At 51.6% G+C, this 20,718-nt stretch overlaps 1 protein-coding gene across 2 annotated transcripts; it reads left to right on the top strand.

Annotated features, from left to right (window-relative positions):
• The first annotated feature begins 1,825 nt into the window (after positions 1–1,825).
• LOC121301008 (SH2 domain-containing adapter protein F-like) lies at positions 1,826–15,864 on the top strand. Of its 2 annotated transcripts, none has more exons than XM_041230076.1 (6): positions 1,826–4,404; positions 4,746–5,445; positions 9,524–9,662; positions 9,768–10,160; positions 12,508–12,679; positions 14,026–14,149. In XM_041230076.1, exons 2-6 carry the CDS (start codon positions 5,113–5,115, stop codon positions 14,147–14,149), a joined length of 1,161 nt encoding a protein of 386 aa, XP_041086010.1. In that variant the 5' UTR covers positions 1,826–4,404; positions 4,746–5,112. The 2 variants fall into 2 exon arrangements, with proteins under 2 accessions (XP_041086010.1, XP_041086011.1); XM_041230077.1 differs by adding an exon at positions 15,105–15,864 and having other exon boundaries at positions 1,830–5,445; positions 14,026–14,145.
• Positions 15,865–20,718: the final 4,854 nt, after the last annotated feature.

Below are 20,718 nucleotides of genomic sequence, written 5' to 3'. Positions count from 1 at the left end.
CCCACATACACTGAGACACACGCGTGTAGCGGGGTCTGTGGCATTGAGGCAGAGCTCATGCTGTAACCCACAATATTGCTCCTGTATTCACTTAAGAGATTCTCATTGAAACGGACCCCAATGTGTAAAGTACTGTTTGATCTTCATTGTGTTTGTTTAATGGTTTGCACAGTTTCTTACACGTGAATTTTGCATGTAGAAGCAGCTATGAGGCTTATTTAATTACAGTGTTTCTGCCAGTCAATCACTGGAGCTTGAAACACAGACAGAGAGCAGCACGACTCTTTACCGTTTCGAAAAGCCATCTCTGGGGGTAATGTAATGAGTGGTTAATGTCACTGAAACAGACCCTGCGACCAATGCACCTGACGTGCCACCCCACCCCCTTCCCCCTCTCCCAGCCTGTCAGCGTCCCTGAGTCTGACCCACCTTTCACAGGGGCTCTGGGATGAAAGTAACGAGGCATTAGTGATGCCAGCCTGCCGGCCTGCCTGCCTGCAGACGCCTCTGCCTACGATTCCACCTGTGGGGCTGGTCTTGCTCTCTCTGCACAGCCACTGCTGAATAAACACTGCGCCCGTCCACTGGAAGAAACACCCAACACAACTTCAACTGTACAGGCTGGTTCGAGAGGGCACAGAGATTTCAACACGTGGAAGAATGAATAAAGAAGAAGAAAAATAAATGTGGTCTTAGCACAGCGCCAGTGATTTCTTTGTCTTGGTTTGAGCAGAGCAAAATATCTGTCAAGCAATTGAAAGGCTCTGAGGTTTTTCAATTTTTATTTGTTTTCGCAGCTTGTATTTTTCTATACACACTGACACACGCTGAGACACAATCTGGGATACACACACACTCTGAGTCACGCACACACACTGAGCCATACACACTGAGCCACACACTGACATGCACACACTCGGAAATCACACACAGACACACTGAGCCACACACTTTCACACACACACACACACACACACTGACATGCACACACTCGGATGCATACACACGCACAATGTGACAGCCATCAGCACCTCTCCTGCTCGCTGAATCTCTTGTAATCGCATTATTATGATAACGGGCACGGTAAAGAGGAGGGCTGAATTACTTGAATGACGGGTACAGAGTGCTGTATTGTATTAAAGGAGCTATGATTCAATTGCCTTGTCTCGGCTCATGCTGCCTCGCTGATTTTTCGAGACCTCTGTGTGAACCAGCAAAATCGAATTACCTTCCCTCGGCTCAGCTCCTTTCCTCCCCCGCAGAAAGGGAGAGGTGGGGGGTAACAGGACCTATCTGCTTGAACCGCTTGCCTCCCGCCCTGCTGGGAGAAGCCTGCCTGCCTCCTTGAGTTGATGGACGCTGACTGGGGGGAGCGAGGGGAGCTGCGTGGGTTAATTCCCCGGAGGGATGCCTCTGAATTTTTGGGGGGTGGTGATATTTATTGTTTCTCGTTGACAAAGCTGCCGGTCTGGGGTAGGGCTGGACAGGGTAATGAGAGGATTAGGACGCTGGGAGAGGAGGACAAAAGACAGCGAACAGCGGTACGCTATAGTTACTATTCTGTGTTATTTCTGTTGATTTAATGAATAGAGATTCAGGGAGACCGGAATTAACCAGCAAACAGCTTGAGGGCTGATTGGTCAAGTACCGTCTCATGCGCTACCATTGGAAGAAACATAACATTATATATATATATATATATATATATATATAATATATATATATATATATATATATATATATATAGATATAGATATAGATATAGATATAGATATAGATGTGCACACGCACACATTAGCAGCTGTCTCTCTGCACCACAAATGTCTCCCCGAGTCGAGCTCTCACTCTGCTCGTGCGGATCGCGTTTCTCGGCGCCTCCACAGCCCGCAGCTGTCAATTAAAGCTGATTACTCTCCATCTGTCACCCACTAATTATAGCATGCAAATGAGCTGGGGAAGAAAAATCGCACCCACAAAACGAGACACGTGACACCGGATCCTGTCTGCGCGCACATCCACTGACCTCCGTGAACCCAGCTTGCATTGTTATAGCAGCTCGTGGGTGCGTGGACACACTGCCGCGAATAAAGAAATAATAAATTCTTCACGGAAATGCACGCTCGCGTTGTGGCTCCAGTCCAATAATCGGGGGTTTACTGGAGTGCATATCTATCAGTTGAAGAGGTCTGTCTGCTTAGACGTTATGAATACAGTCGCTCGAGGCAGCAGTTATCCGTCGAACTAACTGTGATTCTGGGGAATGACGCCTAGATGGCGCTATACTACTAATAATAGTTATATAGCGTCTTTCATAGTGGACTCCCACCACAAAGCGCGTTACAGATTTAATTTAACATCTCATCAGCAAGACGGAGCACAAGGAGGTGAAGGGACTCGCTCAGGGGCACATACAGCGAGTCAGCCAGTGGCAGAGGTGGGATTTGAACAGGAGACCTTCTGGTTACAAGCCGGGGAGGAGGGAGGCAGTGACTCGGAAGCTCTCTGTTTAGTAGAAACACAAAAGATGTTATTACATAGATGAATAGTAAACCGTGTTGAATCTGTGATACAAATAGAGAGAGAGCTCCTTCTCCACCGGGACAGATTAAACACGAGAGAGAGAGAGCTCCTTCTCCACCGGGACAGATTAAACACGAGAGAGAGAGCTCCTTCTCCACCGGGACAGATTAAACACGAGAGAGAGAGAGCTCCTTCTCCACTGGGACAGATTAAACACGAGAGAGAGAGCTCCTTCTCCACCGGGACAGATTAAACACGAGAGAGAGAGAGCTCCTTCTCCACCGGGACAGATTAAACACAAGAGAGAGAGCTCCTTCTCCACCTGGACAGATTAAACACGAGAGAGAGAGAGCTCCTTCTCCACTGGGACAGATTAAACACGAGAGAGAGAGAGAGCTCCTTCTCCACTGGGACAGATTAAACACGAGAGAGAGAGAGCTCCTTCTCCACCGGGACAGATTAAACACAAGAGAGAGAGCTCCTTCTCCACCTGGACAGATTAAACACGAGAGAGAGAGAGAGAGCTCCTTCTCCACTGGGACAGATTAAACACGAGAGAGAGAGAGCTCCTTCTCCACCGGGACAGATTAAACACAAGAGAGAGAGCTCCTTCTCCACCGGGACAGATTAAACACGAGAGAGAGAGAGAGAGCTCCTTCTCTACCGGGACAGATTAAACAGGCGGCTGTGTGTGGGTGAGACAGATTTGGGGAAGGCAATTATTGTCGGCTAAAAACCAATGGGAAGCAAAATCCACTCGGGAATCTGAGTGCGCCCCTCCCCTTTAAAGAGACGGCGTCTCTCTCAGGCTCTCCTGGTTTTTTGTCCCAAATCAGTCAGCATTCTCCGAACAGACGAGAAGGGCAGCCTTCGGGATCGGAGGACAGCGGATCCGCAGGCAAGGGACTTTTTAAAGGGCTGTACACGTCAGCAGGCTCCGGTTTAATTCGCTTCGCAACGCGGTGTGGTTTTTCGATCGTGGCTCTTGAAGCAGACAGTGGATTCAAACTGGAAAACTCGCTGAAAAGAGAAACACAGTCAGCAGTATTCGTGATGGCAGCCTGGTCTTTGAGGGGAGTGAAAACACACAACAAGCCCCAGTAGCGTGGTGTAATGCTGATGTGTGCAGACCCAGCTTCACTGCTGCGGACTCTGTTATTATCGCATTGATCTGCGGGTCGGCTGCTGCTTTACCGAGCGGCGAAGGGCACTTTCCAAACAGGATTTCCCCAGGATTTCCAGAGAGAGCTGTGGACGCCGCAATCTCATTACATTGAAAAAAAAAAAAAAAACAAAAAAAAAAACACGCAGACATCAAGCCGGGAGATTAATAATACCAGTACGAGGGTTCAAGGCAATAACCCGGTTTCATAACCGCACAGGATTTGAGTGCAAATTAAACGTTCTTTGACCTGTGAGTTTATCCGGACCGATAATACATTGAACACAGTCACTGTGATTGACTCCTAGAGACAGGCTGGGTTCTACTGGTACGGTGTAGACTACAATAATAACAACACTGTGATAATAACGATAATAATAATAATAATAATAATAATAATAATAATAATAATAATAATAATAATCCGCCAGGAATGGCTTCTGTTGCGGTCTGAACTGGCGGGTCGTTGCTGGTGTTTAAAGGACTCTGTAAATAGTTGTCGCGCCGTCAGAAAGAGTGAGCTATGAACTTGGCAGAAATGTCTTAACTGAGAGCAGAGAAGCTGACGAAACTCGCGATTGATCTGATTGTGTTTTCCGCGCTGTGTGTGTTTACCGATCGATCACCTTCGTGTTTATAACGAAGAGTCAGAGGAGACGGGCTGAGTGCACTGCAAAGCTGCCAGGCGGCTCCCGGTATATCCGCCGCTTTTCACCACGCAGGTTAGTGTAATAAAATCTCTCACTATCTGCTCGAGTGTGTTAAAGCTTGAATCTGCTGCTGGTATTAAATTCTCCTAAGCATATACACGGAATTCAAACCAATAAATCGATCTGATTGTGCGGGAATGTTTCTGAGAATATTCTAATCGTGTGTTCGCGTATAATATATACTAAAAACACCTGAGACGCGCATTAGCTAACACAAGCACAGACATTAACTGCTCTGGCTAACGATAGCATTGCTAAACTTTGTTTTTTTATTTTACAATAAGAGACAGCCACAGTAGCACAATTCCAATTGAACTAATATTCCTAACAGTGATTTGTCTGCGGATTCCCAGCTGTCGAGGCGGTGTGCGGCGCTGCTAGGTTGCTGTGCCGGGCATCCTGTCTGTTCCACTGACTCCCTTCACATCGCTTCCACACACCCGTGCACTTCAGAGCGTGTGGATCACGATTCGGGTCACTCCACACCAGTGACCTGGCCGCGTGTATTTGACACGCAGGGGAATGTGGATATCTGTGGCAGTCTTTCTCTGGTAACGCGTTCCTCGCTGCTGGCTCCGGTATCCAGTACATACTATTTAGAAAGTGTGAACGCTTTCAATAGTCTTGGTAATGCAGTAATAAGAAGGCGCTTTGTGAACTGTGCTGCGCCTGTTTGTTTTATTGGACTCTGGTCCCCCCACCCCACCCCACCCCGGCGCAATGGCGAAGTGGCTGAAGGATTACCTGAGTTTCGGGAGCCGGCGAGTCCCCCCGCAGCCCCCCAAGCCCGACTACACCGAGAGCGAGCTCCTGAAGGCGTACCGGGCCCAGAAGAACCTTGACTTTGAGGATCCCTACCTGGAGTCAGAAAACAAGCCCAGACTGGATGGGGGCCCGGCCGAGCCCCCGACGCCCAGCTCCCCACTCAAACCCGGGACCCTGGAGATGAAATTCGTCTCCCCAAAACACCGGCTCATCAAGGTGGACTCGCAGGACCTGAGCCGGGGGAAGATTCTGGTGTCTTCATCAACCGCCGAGCCCAAAGCCGAACCGGTGAGTACAGAACGAGGTCTTGGATACTCCCACAGTGGAAACAGGTTCCGTGCGTCACGGCGTGCAAGGAGACGCAACTGCGCCGGGCAGCGTGAGACCATTGCTTTATACTGTGATTCCACTTTAGTGGTGAAAATATAGAGAGGGATTCAAAATAAACCACAGCAGGGTCGTGTTGAAGGACTGGCAATCAAAACACAAACACGCACCTCAGATTAATAATAATAATAATAATAATAATAATAATTAATCACATTACAGATAAGAGTAGTTATAAAGTATAATAAAATCAGTACCTAAAAGATCAAATTCAAATAACAGCAAAACGCAGAGAATCCAGTAAGTAATTCCATGTAAGAGCGGTTGGACTGAGAGCAGTTAATTTCCAATGAGAATCTCTGCTCATGAGTGAAGTCCAGTAAGAGCCCGTGGTAAGCACGGTGAATGGGTGAATGGTTTCAGTCACAGAACACGTGAACACAGAGAGCTGGAGGAGGGTAATCAAGCCATGCTTTTGGATATGAATTGAAGTGTGTTGATAGAATGATGTTTTCGCTTATGAGTTATATTGTAGTAATTATCATTACAGTAACAGTTACAGCAGGATAGTTGGCTGACATTTCTTGACCGCGCTTTTAACTAAACATATCGCTCAAGCTCCATGCATCTCATAACTAAACATATCGCTCAAGCTCCATGCATCTCATAACTAAACATATCGCTCAAGCTCCATGCATCTCATAACTAAACATATCGCTCAAGCTCCATGCATCTCATAACTAAACATATCGCTCAAGCTCCATGCATCTCATAACTAAACATATCGCTCAAGCTCCATGCATCTCATAACTAAACATATCGCTCAAGCTCCATGCATCTCATAACTAAACATATCGCTCAAGCTCCATGCATCATTCTGCCCTTCTTGCTCCTGAGTATTGTATATCATAACTCTGTTTGATTAGATAAAGTGTTTGTTTTTGGCGTGGCAGACAGTTGCAATGCCAGTCATTGTATAGAAACACGAGGGACACACACACACACTGCCCCCCCCAAAAAAAACTAAATGAGAGTTCTCTCAAAATGAAAGTGTTCCGTGTGTGTGCAGCGGCAGTGCCTCTGTTATCTAGACAATGAGCAGGAAATTGGGAGGATTGTGGACTTTGCTCTGGGCTCAGAGAGAGAGTGTGTGTGTGTGTGTGTGTGTGGGGGGGGGGGGGGGGGGGCTGTTCATTTTAAAGGCTGTGCGATTAAACGGCATTGTTTCAAGCTGCTTTAGAAATGTTCACTTTGTTTTCCCTTGTGTAACAATGAGCCTCGCTCCTGCTGAAAGGCAAAGGAAATGACTGTGTTGGAAAGTGAATGGGACAGGGTGGAGGAGGAGCGCAGTGCCAAGTTTTGATTAATAAAGGGGGGGGGGGGGGCAGCACTGAGCTGAGCTGAGTGAGTTCTCACTGTGCAGTACAGTCCAGTACGAGCTTCAGAGTTGAGCTGAGCTGAGTGAGTTCTCACTGTGCAGTACAGTCCAGTACGAGCTTCAGAGCTGAGCTGAGCTGAGTGAGTTCTCACTGTGCAGTACAGTCCAGTACGAGCTTCAGAGCTGAGCTGAGTGAGTTCTCACTGTGCAGTACAGTCCAGTACGAGCTTCAGAGCTGAGCTGAGCTGAGTGAGTTCTCACTGTGCAGTACAGTCCAGTACGAGCTTCAGAGCTGAGCTGAGCTGAGTGAGTTCTCACTGTGCAGTACAGTCCAGTACGAGCTTCAGAGCTGAGCTGAGCTGAGTGAGTTCTCACTGTGCAGTACAGTCCAGTACGAGCTTCAGAGCTGAGCTGAGCTGAGTGAGTTCTCACTGTGCAGTACAGTCCAGTACGAGCTTCAGAGCTGAGCTGAGCTGAGTGAGTTCTCACTGTGCAGTACAGTCCAGTACGAGCTTCAGAGCTGAGCTGAGCTGAGTGAGTTCTCACTGTGCAGTACAGTCCAGTACGAGCTTCAGAGCTGAGCTGAGCTGAGTGAGTTCTCACTGTGCAGTACAGTCCAGTACGAGCTTCAGAGCTGAGCTGAGCTGAGTGAGTTCTCACTGTGCAGTACAGTCCAGTACGAGCTTCAGAGCTGAGCTGAGCTGAGTGAGTTCTCACTGTGCAGTACAGTCCAGTACGAGCTTCAGAGCTGAGCTGAGCTGAGTGAGTTCTCACTGTGCAGTACAGTCCAGTACGAGCTTCAGAGCTGAGCTGAGCTGAGTGAGTTCTCACTGTGCAGTACAGTCCAGTACGAGCTTCAGAGCTGAGCTGAGCTGAGTGAGTTCTCACTGTGCAGTACAGTCCAGTACGAGCTTCAGAGCTGAGCTGAGCTGAGTGAGTTCTCACTGTGCAGTACAGTCCAGTACGAGCTTCAGAGCTGAGCTGAGCTGAGTGAGTTCTCACTGTGCAGTACAGTCCAGTACGAGCTTCAGAGCTGAGCTGAGCTGAGTGAGTTCTCACTGTGCAGTACAGTCCAGTACGAGCTTCAGAGCTGAGCTGAGCTGAGTGAGTTCTCACTGTGCAGTACAGTCCAGTACGAGCTTCAGAGCTGAGCTGAGCTGAGTGAGTTCTCACTGTGCAGTACAGTCCAGTACGAGCTTCAGAGCTGAGCTGAGCTGAGTGAGTTCTCACTGTGCAGTACAGTCCAGTACGAGCTTCAGAGCTGAGCTGAGCTGAGTGAGTTCTCACTGTGCAGTACAGTCCAGTACGAGCTTCAGAGCTGAGCTGAGCTGAGTGAGTTCTCACTGTGCAGTACAGTCCAGTACGAGCTTCAGAGCTGAGCTGAGCTGAGTGAGTTCTCACTGTGCAGTACAGTCCAGTACGAGCTTCAGAGCTGAGCTGAGCTGAGTGAGTTCTCACTGTGCAGTACAGTCCAGTACGAGCTTCAGAGCTGAGCTGAGCTGAGTGAGTTCTCACTGTGCAGTACAGTCCAGTACGAGCTTCAGAGCTGAGCTGAGCTGAGTGAGTTCTCACTGTGCAGTACAGTCCAGTACGAGCTTCAGAGCTGAGCTGAGCGAGTTCTCACTGTGCAGTACGGTCCAGTACCTGCTTCAGAGCTGAGCTGAGCTGGCAGTCTCCTGGCACCAGCCTCCTGCACTGGACCGAGCCCTAGAGCAGCCTGCAGCGCACACTGTGTTTAATCCCTGGAGCGGCCTGCAGCGCACACTGTGTTTAATCCCTGGAGAGCCTGCAGCGCACACTGTGTTTAATCCCTGGAGCGGCCTGCAGCGCACACTGTGTTTAATCCCTGCCTGCAGCGCACACTGTGTTTAATCCCTGGAGCGGCCTGCAGCGCACACTGTGTTTAATCCCTGGAGCGGCCTGCAGCGCACACTGTGTTTAATCCCAGCCTGCAGCGCACACTGTGTTTAATCCCTGGAGCGGCCTGCAGCGCACACTGTGTTTAATCCCTGGAGCGGCCTGCAGCGCACACTGTGTTTAATCCCTGGAGCGGCCTGCAGCGCACACTGTGTTTAATCCCTGGAGCGGCCTGCAGCGCACACTGTGTTTAATGCACAGCGATAATCCTGTGAAGGGATGCTGACAGTCACTTGAAACAAATCTACATACAGAATGATGTGGGTGCAGGAAGTGACATGCATATCCCAGGCTCAGATAGAAATATCATAAAAAAAAAAATGTTATGGAGTCAATAGCGTGGAACACTGAGGGGAGAGAGGAGACAGAGATGTGTGTGTGGGGGGGTGCTTGTATGACCTCAGCCCCCCCCCTCGAGCGTGAGGTCATGAGATCCAATCACTCCCCAGACACCCACAATGCACTGCAGCCCAGCAGGTTGACGTTTTGTTTCTGCTCTATCAAAGGGGGGTCTCAGTCTGTCTCTGTTCTGTCAGTGTGTGTCTCAGGCTCGGTGTTTGACAGCAGTATTGATTGGATCCTCTATTGGAAGCATGTTTGCTCTGTGCTGTGTGTGTGTGTCTCTCTGGAAAGGCTGGAATCAATCAGGAGGCTGGAAAGAAGTTGATAGCAACCAGAAATGATGTAGTAATCTTGAGCAATGGTAACCCCCTCTCTCTATTCTCTTCTCTCTCCTCTCTCCAGGCTGCAGTCCCTTCTGCTCTGGCTCCGGGAGGCACGGATTACTCCGACCCGTTCGACGCAAGGTCCAACCAAGAGGAGGCGCCTTGCAGCGAGAACAACGGATACATGGAGCCATATGAGGCCCAGAGAGTCATTACAGGTGAGGGAGAGAGGAGAGGAGAGGAGACGAGAGGAGAGGTGTACCATATAAGTAGTTTCTAGTTTGAGTGCTGACTCTCTCTCTCTCTCTCTCTCTCTCTTTCAGAGCTGCAGAAGAAGGGTTCCTCGGAAGGGTTGAAGAGGGGTTCCTTGGAGAGGTTGAAGGGAGGTTCCTCGGAAGGGTTGAAGAGGGGTTCCTTGGAGAGGTTGAAGGGAGGTTCCTCGGAAGGGTTGAAGGGGGGTTCCTCGGAGCGGTTGAAGGGGGGTTCCTATGAAGGGTTGAAAGGGGGTTCCTCGGAGCGGTTGAAGGGGGGCCGGACCTGCAGGGGGGTTCAGCTCTATGACACCCCTTATGAAGCGCGGGGATGTTATTTGGAGCCCAAACTCCTGGGGGGAGAGTGGGAGGGGGGACCGCTGCCCCAGGATGACGAGAGACCAGCCGATGAGTACGACCAGCCCTGGGAGTGGAAGAAAGAGAACATCAGCAAAGCCTTCGCAGGTACAGAGAGAGAGAGAGAGAGAGAGAGAGAGTGTGTGTGTGTGTGTGTGAGAGAAAGAGAGAGAGAGAGGTAGGTGTGTGTGTGAGGAGGGGTGTAAATCAGTGCCAGGTTTATAAAGAGCAAACTCTCTCTCTGCCTCCCTCCCTCCCAGCTGCTTCTCTCTCTGCCTCCCTCCCTTCCAGCTGCTTCTCTCTCTGCCTCCCTCCCTCCCAGCTGCTTCTCTCTCTGCCTCCCTCCCTCCTTCCTGTTGCTCAGTGTGTCTTCATCTCGAGGGCCCTCTGTATTGTTCCGGGCAATAAAACAGGCAGGCCAAAACAGGTCACTGACAGCCAGCCTTGAGAATTCAAACACAGTACTGACAGCCAGCCCAGAGAATTCAAACACATCACTGACAGCCTTTTAACACTGTTTTATATTTACACAGTATCACACCCCCCTCCCCTCCCTGTGACATATCTCTCTCTCTCTCTCTCTCTCTCTCTCTCTCTCTCTGATCACAGTTTCAGCCGTGCTGTTAATAGCTCTGCTGGGAGATGGCTGGCAGTTCTGTATCAATCTCTTATAAATGTGGAATTCTCTCTGTCTCCTCTCGGCTAGAGATTAAACCTCCCTAATTAAAGCGAGTCTTCCTCCCTCGCTCAGACTAATTCACTTTGAGACAAATGCTAAGCACTCCAGAGAGAGAGAGAGAGAGAGAGAGAGAGAGAGAGAGAGAGAGAGAGAGAGAGAGAGAGAGAGAGAGAGAGAGAGAGAATTGTAGCAGTTGTAAGTCACCCTGGATAAGGGCGTCTGCTGAGGTATTAATAATAGATAGGACTGCCCTCCACACACTGGAGCCAGTGCACAACACAGAAATAGGTAGATTGATAGAACGGCTCTATCTCTGTGTTTCCTACATTGATTTTAGCAACATTTCATCAGGCCAATGAAGACCATTTGAATGTGTAAGGGAGAGGGATGGATAGAGGGAGAGGGAGACGGATGGATAGAGGGAGAGGGATGGATAGAGGGAGAGGGAGGGATGGATAGAGAGAGGGATGGATAGAGGGAGAGGGAGAGGGAGGGAGGGAGGGGGAGGGGGAGAGAGAGAGGGAGAGGGATAGAGAGAGAGAGAGAGAGAGGGAGGGAGAGGGACGGAAAGAGGGAGAGGGATGGATGGCTAGAGAGAGAGGGAGAGGGATGGATAGAGGGGGAGAGGGGGATAGAGGGAGAGGGAGGGATAGGAGAGAGTTCGCCTCCCTATCTCTCGCTCTCCTCCCTCTGCCCTCCTTACTATTCTCCCTCTCCCCGACCACCGATCTCTCTCTCCCCTCTCCCCTGAATAGATCTCCCTCCCGATCTCTCTCTCTCTCCCCTCCCTCTCCCTACTATCTATCTGCTCTTCCTCTCCCCACCAGGGAGATCTCTCCTCCCTCCCGAGGTCCTCACCTATCCTAGGGAGAGGGAGAGGGATGGATGGCGAGATAGAGAGGGAGAGGGAGGGATAGAGAGAGAGGGAGGGAGGGGGAGGATAGATAGAGAGAGAGGGAGAGGGATGGATAGAGAGAGAGAGAGGGATGGATAGAGAGAGGGAGAGGGATGGATAGAAAGAGGGAGAGGGATGGATGGATAGAGAGAGAGGGAGAGGGATGGATAGAGAGAGGGAGAGGGATGGATAGAGAGAGAGGGAGAGGGATGGATAGAGAGAGAGGGAGAGGGATGGATAGAGAAAGGGAGAGGGATGATGGATAGAGAAAGGGAGAGGTGGTAGAGAGAGGGATGAGGGATGGATAGAGAGGGAGAGGGATGATAGAGAGAGGGATGGATAGAGAGAGCGAGAGGTGGTATATAGAGGGATGAGGGTGTCTCTGTTCTCTCAGGTGGAGTAATCGCTCATGCCTGCAGGGCTGTGATTCCCCATCAATAATGAATGAGGAGAGAGCGCTGGAGTGAGGGCTTCTCAATAATGAAGGATGAGAGAGGGGTGGAGTGAGGGCTTCTCAATAATGAAGGATGAGAGAGGGGTGGAGTGAGGGCTTCTCAATAATGAAGGATGAGAGAGGGGTGGAGTGAGGGCTTCTCAATAATGAAGGATGAGAGAGGGTTGGAGTGAGGGCTTCTCAATAATAAATGAGGAGAGAGGGGTGGAGACAGGACAGCCGCTACTAAATGGGACGCTGGCCTCACTTTGATTCATCATGAAAGAGACTTGTTTCAAACACAGAGCAACGAGGAAACGAGACTCCCAGCAACCCTGACATACCCAGAGGGCCTCCTCTCCTCTCCTCTTTCTCTCTGTCTTCTCCTAGAAAGAGACGTGTCTGTCCGATTTGCAGGCTCACTCTGTCTCTGTCTGTCTCCCCACAGTGCAGTTTGAGGCGGGGGAGTGGGACCGCTCGCCCCCCTTGAAGGAGCGTCTACACCCCCCTAAGCAGAGTCCCCTGTGCGGGGGCCCCAAGTTCCGCAAGGGCCCCCGCCTGGAAGCAGCTCCCTTGCTGGGGGAGAGAGTGGACCCCAGCCTGCCTCTAGAGCAGCAGGTGTACGTCACTGTGTCTCTGTTCTGTCTCTGACCTGTCTATCTGTATCACCTATCTATCTCTCTGACTCTGTGTCTCTCTGTGTCTCTGACCCGGCTGTGTGTCTGTGTCTCTGTCTGTGTCTCTGACCCGGCTGTGTGTCTGTGTCTCTAACCTGGCTGTGTGTCTGTGTCTCTGTCTGTGTCTCTGACCTGGCTGCGTGTCTGTGTCTCTGACCCGGCTGTGTGTCTGTGTCTCTGTCTGTGTCTCTGACCCGCTGCGTGTCTGTGTCTCTGACCCGGCTGCGTGTCTGTGTCTCTGACCCGGCTGTGTGTCTGTGTCTCTGACCCGGCTGTGTGTCTGTGTCTCTGTCTGTGTCTCTGACCCGGCTGCGTGTCTGTGTCTCTGACCCGGCTGTGTGTCTGTGTCTCTGTCTGTGTCTCTGACCCGGCTGTGTGTCTGTGTCTCTGACCCGGCTGTGTGTCTGTGTCTCTGTTTGTGTCTCTAACCCGGCTGTGTGTCTGTGTCTCTGACCCGGCTGTGTGTCTGTGTCTCTGTCTGTGTCTCTGACCCGGCTGCGTGTCTGTGTCTCTGACCCGGCTGCGTGTCTGTGTCTCTGTCCCGGCTGTGTGTCTGTGTCTCTGTCTGTGTCTCTGACCCGGCTGTGTGTCTGTGTCTCTGACCCGTCTGTGTGTCTGTGTCTCTGACCCGGCTGTGTGTCTGTGTCTCTGTCTGTGTCTCTGACCCGGCTGTGTGTCTGTGTCTCTGACCCGGCTGCGTGTCTTTGTCTCTGTTGTGTCGCTCAGAACTGGGCCGTGTCACAGACACGTGTCTGTGGTCTGTGACTCGTCCTGTGTTGTGTGTGTGTCTGTGTCTCTGACCCGGCTGCGTGTCTGTGTCTCTGACCCGGCTGTGTGTCTGTGTCTCTGTCTGTGTCTCTGACCCGGCTGTGTGTCTGTGTCTCTGACCCGGCTCTCTGTGTCTGTGTCTCTGACCCGGCTGTGTGTCTGTGTCTCTGTCTGTGTCTCTGACCCAGCTGCGTGTCTGTGTCTCTGACCCGGCTGTGTGTCTTTGTCTCTGTCCCGGCTGTGTGTCTGTGTCTCTGTCTGTGTCTCTAACCCAGCTGCGTGTCTGTGTCTCTGACCCGGCTGTGTGTCTTTGTCTCTGTCCCGGCTGTGTGTCTGTGTCTCTGACCCGGCTGTGTGTCTGTGTCTCTGTCTGTGTCTCTGACCCAGCTGCGTGTCTGTGTCTCTGACCCGGCTGCGTGTCTTTGTCTCTGTCCCGGCTGTGTGTCTGTGTCTCTGACCCGGCTGTGTGTCTGTGTCTCTGTCTGTGTCCCTGACCCGGCTGTCTGTCTGTCCCTCCCCAGGTGGTATCACGGAGCTCTGAGTCGCTCGGAGGCGGAGTCTCTGCTGACGCTGTGTAAGGAGTGCAGCTACCTGGTGAGGAACAGCGAGACGAGCAGGAACGACTTCTCCCTGTCCCTGAGGTGAGGAGGGGGAGGGGGAGGGGGAGGCGGGGACAGACTCTCTCTCGCTCTCTCACTCCAGAAAGTGCCATGCCATTGCAAAGCACAATGCTAATATCAAATATCAAAGAGACTGGAAAACCTGCAGCCTTTAGCAGTGAGCCCTGCCTGCACCTGTGTGTGTCCAGGATCCACGGCTTCTCTGTACAGCACAACCCTTTCCAATGCAGATGACCCCAAATATTAGGTGGCGCTTCCTGTCTGCCTGCCTGCCTGTGCTGACATGGGATCCCTGAGCACTCGCTGCGTCTGAATCGCAGACAACACGCTCACGAACACAAACAAGCATGCACACGCACAGGCACACGCATGCACATGCACAGGCACAGACACACGCACACACAGTGACAGATGTCTAGGCTTGTCAATGCAGGACTGCGTTTCTCTTTGTGTTTCTATCAGGGATGTGCTTGTCAGTGCAGGACTGCGTTTCTCTTTGTGTTTCTATCAGGGATGTGCTTGTCAGTGCAGGACTGCGTTTCTCTTTGTGTTTCTATCAGGGATGTGCTTGTCAGTGCAGGACTGCGTTTCTCTTTGTGTTTCTATCAGGGATGTGCTTGTCAGTGCAGGACTGCGTTTCTCTTTGTGTTTCTATCAGGGATGTGCTTGTCAGTGCAGGACTGCGTTTCTCTTTGTGTTTCTATCAGGGATGTGCTTGTCAGTGCAGGACTGCGTTTCTCTTTGTGTTTCTATCAGGGATGTGCTTGTCAGTGCAGGACTGCGTTTCTCTTTGTGTTTCTATCAGGGATGTGCTTGTCAGTGCAGGACTGCGTTTCTCTTTGTGTTTCTATCAGGGATGTGCTTGTCAGTGCAGGACTTCGTTTCTCTTTGTGTTTCTATCAGGGATGTGCTTCTCAGTGCAGGACTCTCTCTCTCTCTCTCTCTGCAGGACTTCGTTTCTTACTGAAACATTTTCTATTGAAATGCTCTTTCATGCACATGAAGTTCACCAGGTCAAAGGACAACAAATACATCCTGGGTCAGAACAGCCCGCCCTTCGACAGCATCCCCGAGGTCATCCATTACTACACCACCCACAAGCTGCCAATCAAGGGAGCCGAGCACCTATCACTGCTCTTCCCAGTGCAGGTACAGACTCTTTGATTGGACCACAGCCTGACCCAGTGCGGGTACAAACTCTTTGATTGGACCACAGACTCTCCCAGTGGTGGTAAAGACTCTCTGATTGGACCACAGCCTGACCCAGTGCTGGTAAAGACTCTCTGATTGGACCCAAATCCCAATGGCTGTGTTATACTTGGTTGCCTGTCCTCGCTTTACCAGCGTCTGATTGGGCAGCCTTTAGCCTTCCCCTGCTTCTGCCCAATGGCGATGGCCTTTCCCTTGGTACAGTGTGACACAAGGGACAAACACACACACGTCGGACATGCAGTCCTGAGGAGGGAGTCCCAGCTCAGCAATACTGCAGCTCTGTGTGTCTGTGCAGCTCTGTGTGTCTGTGCAGCTCTGTGTGTCTGTGGAGCTCTGTGTCTGTGCAGCTCTGCTCTCTGTGTGTCTCTTGAGTGGTGTAGTATAGAGAGAGAGCAGAATTGTAGCTCATTTAACCCTGATGGTGGTGTTACAAACTTTTCACTTGCAATATAAATATAAAGAGAATTATGTATATTTAAAAAAAATAAATAAGAGAAAACTGCTTCCTTCCAGTGCAGTGACGGACCAACAGAGAGGCCTTCAATATCACTTTACAAGAGCTTTCACTATCACACACACACTGCAACAAATACAATCACACACACACACACACACAAACACACACACACACACACACAAATACAATCACACACACACTGCAACCCTGCAAACAAATTTATCAACACCTAACCCACATCTGTGTGTGGAATACAATCACATGTTACACTGCAACAAATACAATCACACCACAACACCACTGCAACAAATACAATCCACACACTGCACTTACAAATACAATCACACACACACTGCAACAAATACAATCACACACACACACACACACTGCAACAAATACAATCACACACACACACACACACGCCAATACAAACACACACACACACACACACCTGCAACAAATACAATCAACCACCCACACACACTGCAACAAATACAATCCCACACACACACGACGTTGCACAAAATGTTAATTTGTTGTGTGTTGTGTGTGTGACGTTGAAATACAATTTCAACACACACACACACCACACACACTGCAACAAATACAATCACACACACACACACACACATACACACACACACACTGCAACAAATACAATCACACACACACACACACACACTGCAACAAATACAATCACACACACACACACACACTGCAACAAATACAATCACACACACACTGCAACAAATACAATCACACACACACACACACTGCAACAAATACAATCACACACACACACACACACACACACACACAGAGGGAGGGACTATCGTTCTTGAAACTCTCCCTGCCGCTCCCTGTCCGTGAGTCAGGTCTGCCTTGTGGTTTTCAATGTGGAAGGAAGGGAGCGCGGTGACTTCATGCTTTCATGGCTTGTGTGAAAGCAGATCAATCCCAGAGCCTTGTTGTTTGTGCTCCCCTCCCTGCTTCTCTGTCACAGCGAGTTAGTGCTGGAGGAGAGAGCCAGGAGAGGGGGGCACGCTGCACCCCACCTCCCCTGTGTGTGTGTGTGTGCGTGTGTGTGTGCTGACACCCTGAGGAGGAGGAGGAGTGAGGGAGTGGGGGAGCAGGCTGTGAGGCTGGTATTGAGAGAGGTGTGGGGGAGCGTGAAGCAGCAAGAAAATGAAAGAGAACAAGCAGGTTTGGAGAGTTGATTTGAAGCGATCGGCACGCACTGAAGCTGGGAGAGAGTTCCAGAGAGTCGGGGACCATGAAGCTAAACCAGCGCTCTCCCACGGTGAGGCACTTCTGCTTGGGTATGACAAGCAAGCAAGAGTCGGAGGAGCTCAGCTTGCAGGCAGGACACAGCAAGTCAGCAGGCTGGGGAGATACTCTGGTCCTGTGTGAGGGAGGGTCTTGTCTGGAGAGATACTCTGGACCTGTGTGAGGGAGGGTCTTGTCTGGAGAGATACTCTGGACCTGTGTGAGGGAGGGTCTTGTCTGGAGAGATACTGTGGTCCTGTGTGAGGGAGGGTCTTGTCTGGAGAGATACTCTGGTCCTGTGTGAGGGAGGGTCTTGTTTGCAAGCAGGAGAGTTTTAAAAGTGATCCTGAACTCCACAGGGAGCCAGTGCAGCTGGGCGAGACTGTTCAGTTACAGCACTAGAATATAATTATTCTTTGCTAACCAGCGTTGGTGTGAATGTGTTTGATTGAGAGACCTCCTGCACCCACATTCCTGGCTAATGACCTCACAGCCGGGGAGCGACTCTCCTCCATGTGCCCTGAGCTGCTTGCTTGTGATACAGTCCTGGGATTGGAGATCGTTTTGGGAGTGGGGGGGGGGGGGGTGTTTCAGGGCATCCTGGACAGCAGGGGGATGGGGAGGGATGGGGGGGGGGGGGGGGGGGGGGGGGGCTCTCGTCGCCCCAGATTATCATGACTCTGCATCCTGCTGTTCTGCTGACTGAGACCGCTGATACTGAAACAAGGAGCATGAGCCACAGGCCTGTAAAACACAGGGAACATTGTCATCATCATTATTCATCACATTATTATCATTATTATTATTATTATTATTATTATTACTCTGAGGGGTCAGAGGAGGGCAGGGGTGTCTCAAATCTGAAACAGTGTGAAAATGAAAGTGAGTGTTTCAGTCAGCGAGACACGTGGGGATCAGCTGGCAGAGTTAACTGCGCGGTGAGACGGCAGTGTTACGCGTGGGTGGATGCGGGTGAGAATGATTGCTTCTTCCTCTTCGTGCATTTCTCTCCTCCTCGCTGCTGCACGTGTCCATGCATGCGGCGGCTGAGCCGCGGGCGCCGACAGTAAACGAAGCTGTTAATCAGTAATTGCGCTCTAATTAGCAGGAATACAGTCCGATAACCTGGCGCAGCCCGGACGGGAGCCATGGCAACCGTCTCGTAAACCCTCGGAGATGCGCGTCACCGGAGCTGCTCCTGCGCCACGGACTGAGGGAGTAGCGGTGAGATGTTTAATTAACAGCAGTGTCGTTACCAGGCTGAGCAGCACAGCGGTATCACTGGGGCTCCTCCGCTTCTTCGCAGTGTTAGCGGCAGGACCATTCTGCTTATTCTCATGAGCATCGTTAGCATTAGCCGCGACGTGTCGGTACCCCAGCGGTATGAGCCGCCTGTGTTGTCAGCACCATTATAACCATTGCTTTGGGAATCAGACCAGTGGATCCAGCGGAGGGGTCTGCAATGACTTGAACAGACTGCGCGCCCGCCTGTATGGCATTGCTTCATTTGGGGACGATAGACAATGTTCGTTTCAATCTATCTGTAATAGATTGAATAACGTTCGCCAGAACCGTTTCTAAAGCAGGTTCATTAAGATGAAGATGAAACGGTACTGAATCCGCCGGGCAGATTTTAACAGCAGGTTCCACCTGAAGAATAATATAACAGAGAACTTTTCCATTGATAACTACATGCGCAAATAACCAGCGCCACAGAAGAATACACATTTCAACAAGCCCCGAGATAAAGCTGTGTGCGTGAGCCGTGCCTGCCCAGCGAGTCTGCGCAGACGCAGGTGTAATGCTTGCCTGCCAGTCTGCGCAGACGCAGGTGTAATGCTTGCCTGCCAGTCTGCGCAGACGCAGGTGTAATGCTTGCCTGCCAGTTTGCGCAGGCGCAGGTGTAATGCTTGCCTGCCAGTCTGCGCAGGCGCAGGTGTATACTTTTCTGCCCAGCTAGTCTGTGTAATATCCGAGTCTGTCAGTTTCTGTAGGTCAACCTGTCAATCAACCCGTTCAGAGCGACAGACAGACCGAGCGCGTGCAGGTATTACTGCAGCGCGCTGTCTCGTTCTATAGGTCGAGCTGTCAGGAAGCGCGAGCAATCCTCCAGAGAGCGCTGACGGCACGCTCAGTCTCCACAGCAACCGGGTTGAACCGGGTTGAACTTGGGGGGGGGCGGTGCTTCACTCATGGGCTGTGCCTTGCAAACCTCTCCCCCCCCCTCCCCCTCTGTCACCTTCCCCCCTCCCTCCCCTCCCCTGCGCACCAATGCCCCTCTCCCTGCCTCCCTGCGCTCATCCCCCCCCCCCCCCCCCCCCCCTCCTGCGGCCACCTCTCCCCTCCCCTGCACCTCTCCCCTCCCCTCCACATCTCTCCTCTCCCCTCCCCTGCGCACCTCTCCTGTCCTCTCCACATCCCTCCCCTCCCCACTACACCTCTCCCCTCCTCTGCATCTCTCCCCTCCCCTCCACATCTCTCCTCTCCCCTCCCCTGCGCACCTCTCCTGTCCTCTCCACATCCCTCCCCTCCCCACTACACCTCTCCCCTCCTCTGCATCTCTCCCCTCCCCTCCACATCTCTCCTCTCCCCTCCCCTGCGCACCTCTCCTGTCCTCTCCACATCCCTCCCCTCCCCACTACACCTCTCCCCTCCTCTGCATCTCTCCCCTCCCCTCCACATCTCTCCTCTCCCCTCCCCTGCGCACCTCTCCACTCCCCTGGCAGAGACCCTGTCCTCGCACCTCATCCCTGTCCCTCTCCAGACACCTCTCCCCTAGAAGGGCAGGGGACTCCCCCTCCCCTGCACCTCTCCTCTGCCCCTCGTTGGAGAGGGGAGGGGACCCTGCACACCTCAGAACTCTCCCCTCTCCCTGGCGCACGCTGGCTCCTGGGCCTCTCCACATCCCTCCCTCCCTGTGCACCTCTCCCCTCCCCTGTGCACCTCTCCTGTCCTCTCCACATCCCTCCCCTCCCCACTACACCTCTCCCCTCCTCTGCATCTCTCCCCTCCCCTCCACATCTCTCCTCTCCCCTCCCCTGCGCACCTCTCCTGTCCTCTCCACATCCCTCCCCTCCCCACTACACCTCTCCCCTCCTCTGCATCTCTCCCCTCCCCTCCACATCTCTCCTCTCCCCTCCCCTGCGCACCTCTCCTGTCCTCTCCACATCCCTCCCCTGCGCACCTCTCCTCTCCCCAAGGGTGCGGGAGATTAATGAGCCGGATCAAGCAGCTCCGAGAACTCCAGGCTGCAGGACATTGACGGCACTGGTATATATCAATACTATTATTGAAGCTGAGGCACCAATATCGTGTACGGGTTTAATTTTGCAGTGCCACGTCTCTGTTGATTGACAAATAACAGAGATAAGTAACCAGATCGAGCCTCGGGGGCAAGGGAATCTCTTTGTGCACCCCTGAGTTAATGGGTTGTCACAGACGGGGCTCCTCACTGGATCCTGCGCACGACTGCCTGCTTTATTGTGCTAGGGAGCCCTCTGCTGGTGAGAACTGCAAACTGCAGGCGAGAAACTGACAGTGGAAGACTGACAGTTTCGATGCGTGCAGTCCAGCAATGTTTCCAACATCTTTAGTTTTGCACACAGTTTCAGAAATTGTTTCTATCTTTATTATTATTGATGTTTATTTCTTGCCCAGAG

Source organism: Polyodon spathula, chromosome 26 (genome assembly GCF_017654505.1).
Source record: "Polyodon spathula isolate WHYD16114869_AA chromosome 26, ASM1765450v1, whole genome shotgun sequence".
Classification (NCBI taxonomy): Eukaryota; Metazoa; Chordata; class Actinopteri; order Acipenseriformes; family Polyodontidae; genus Polyodon; species Polyodon spathula.
This window is presented reverse-complemented; position numbering and strand designations above follow the sequence as displayed.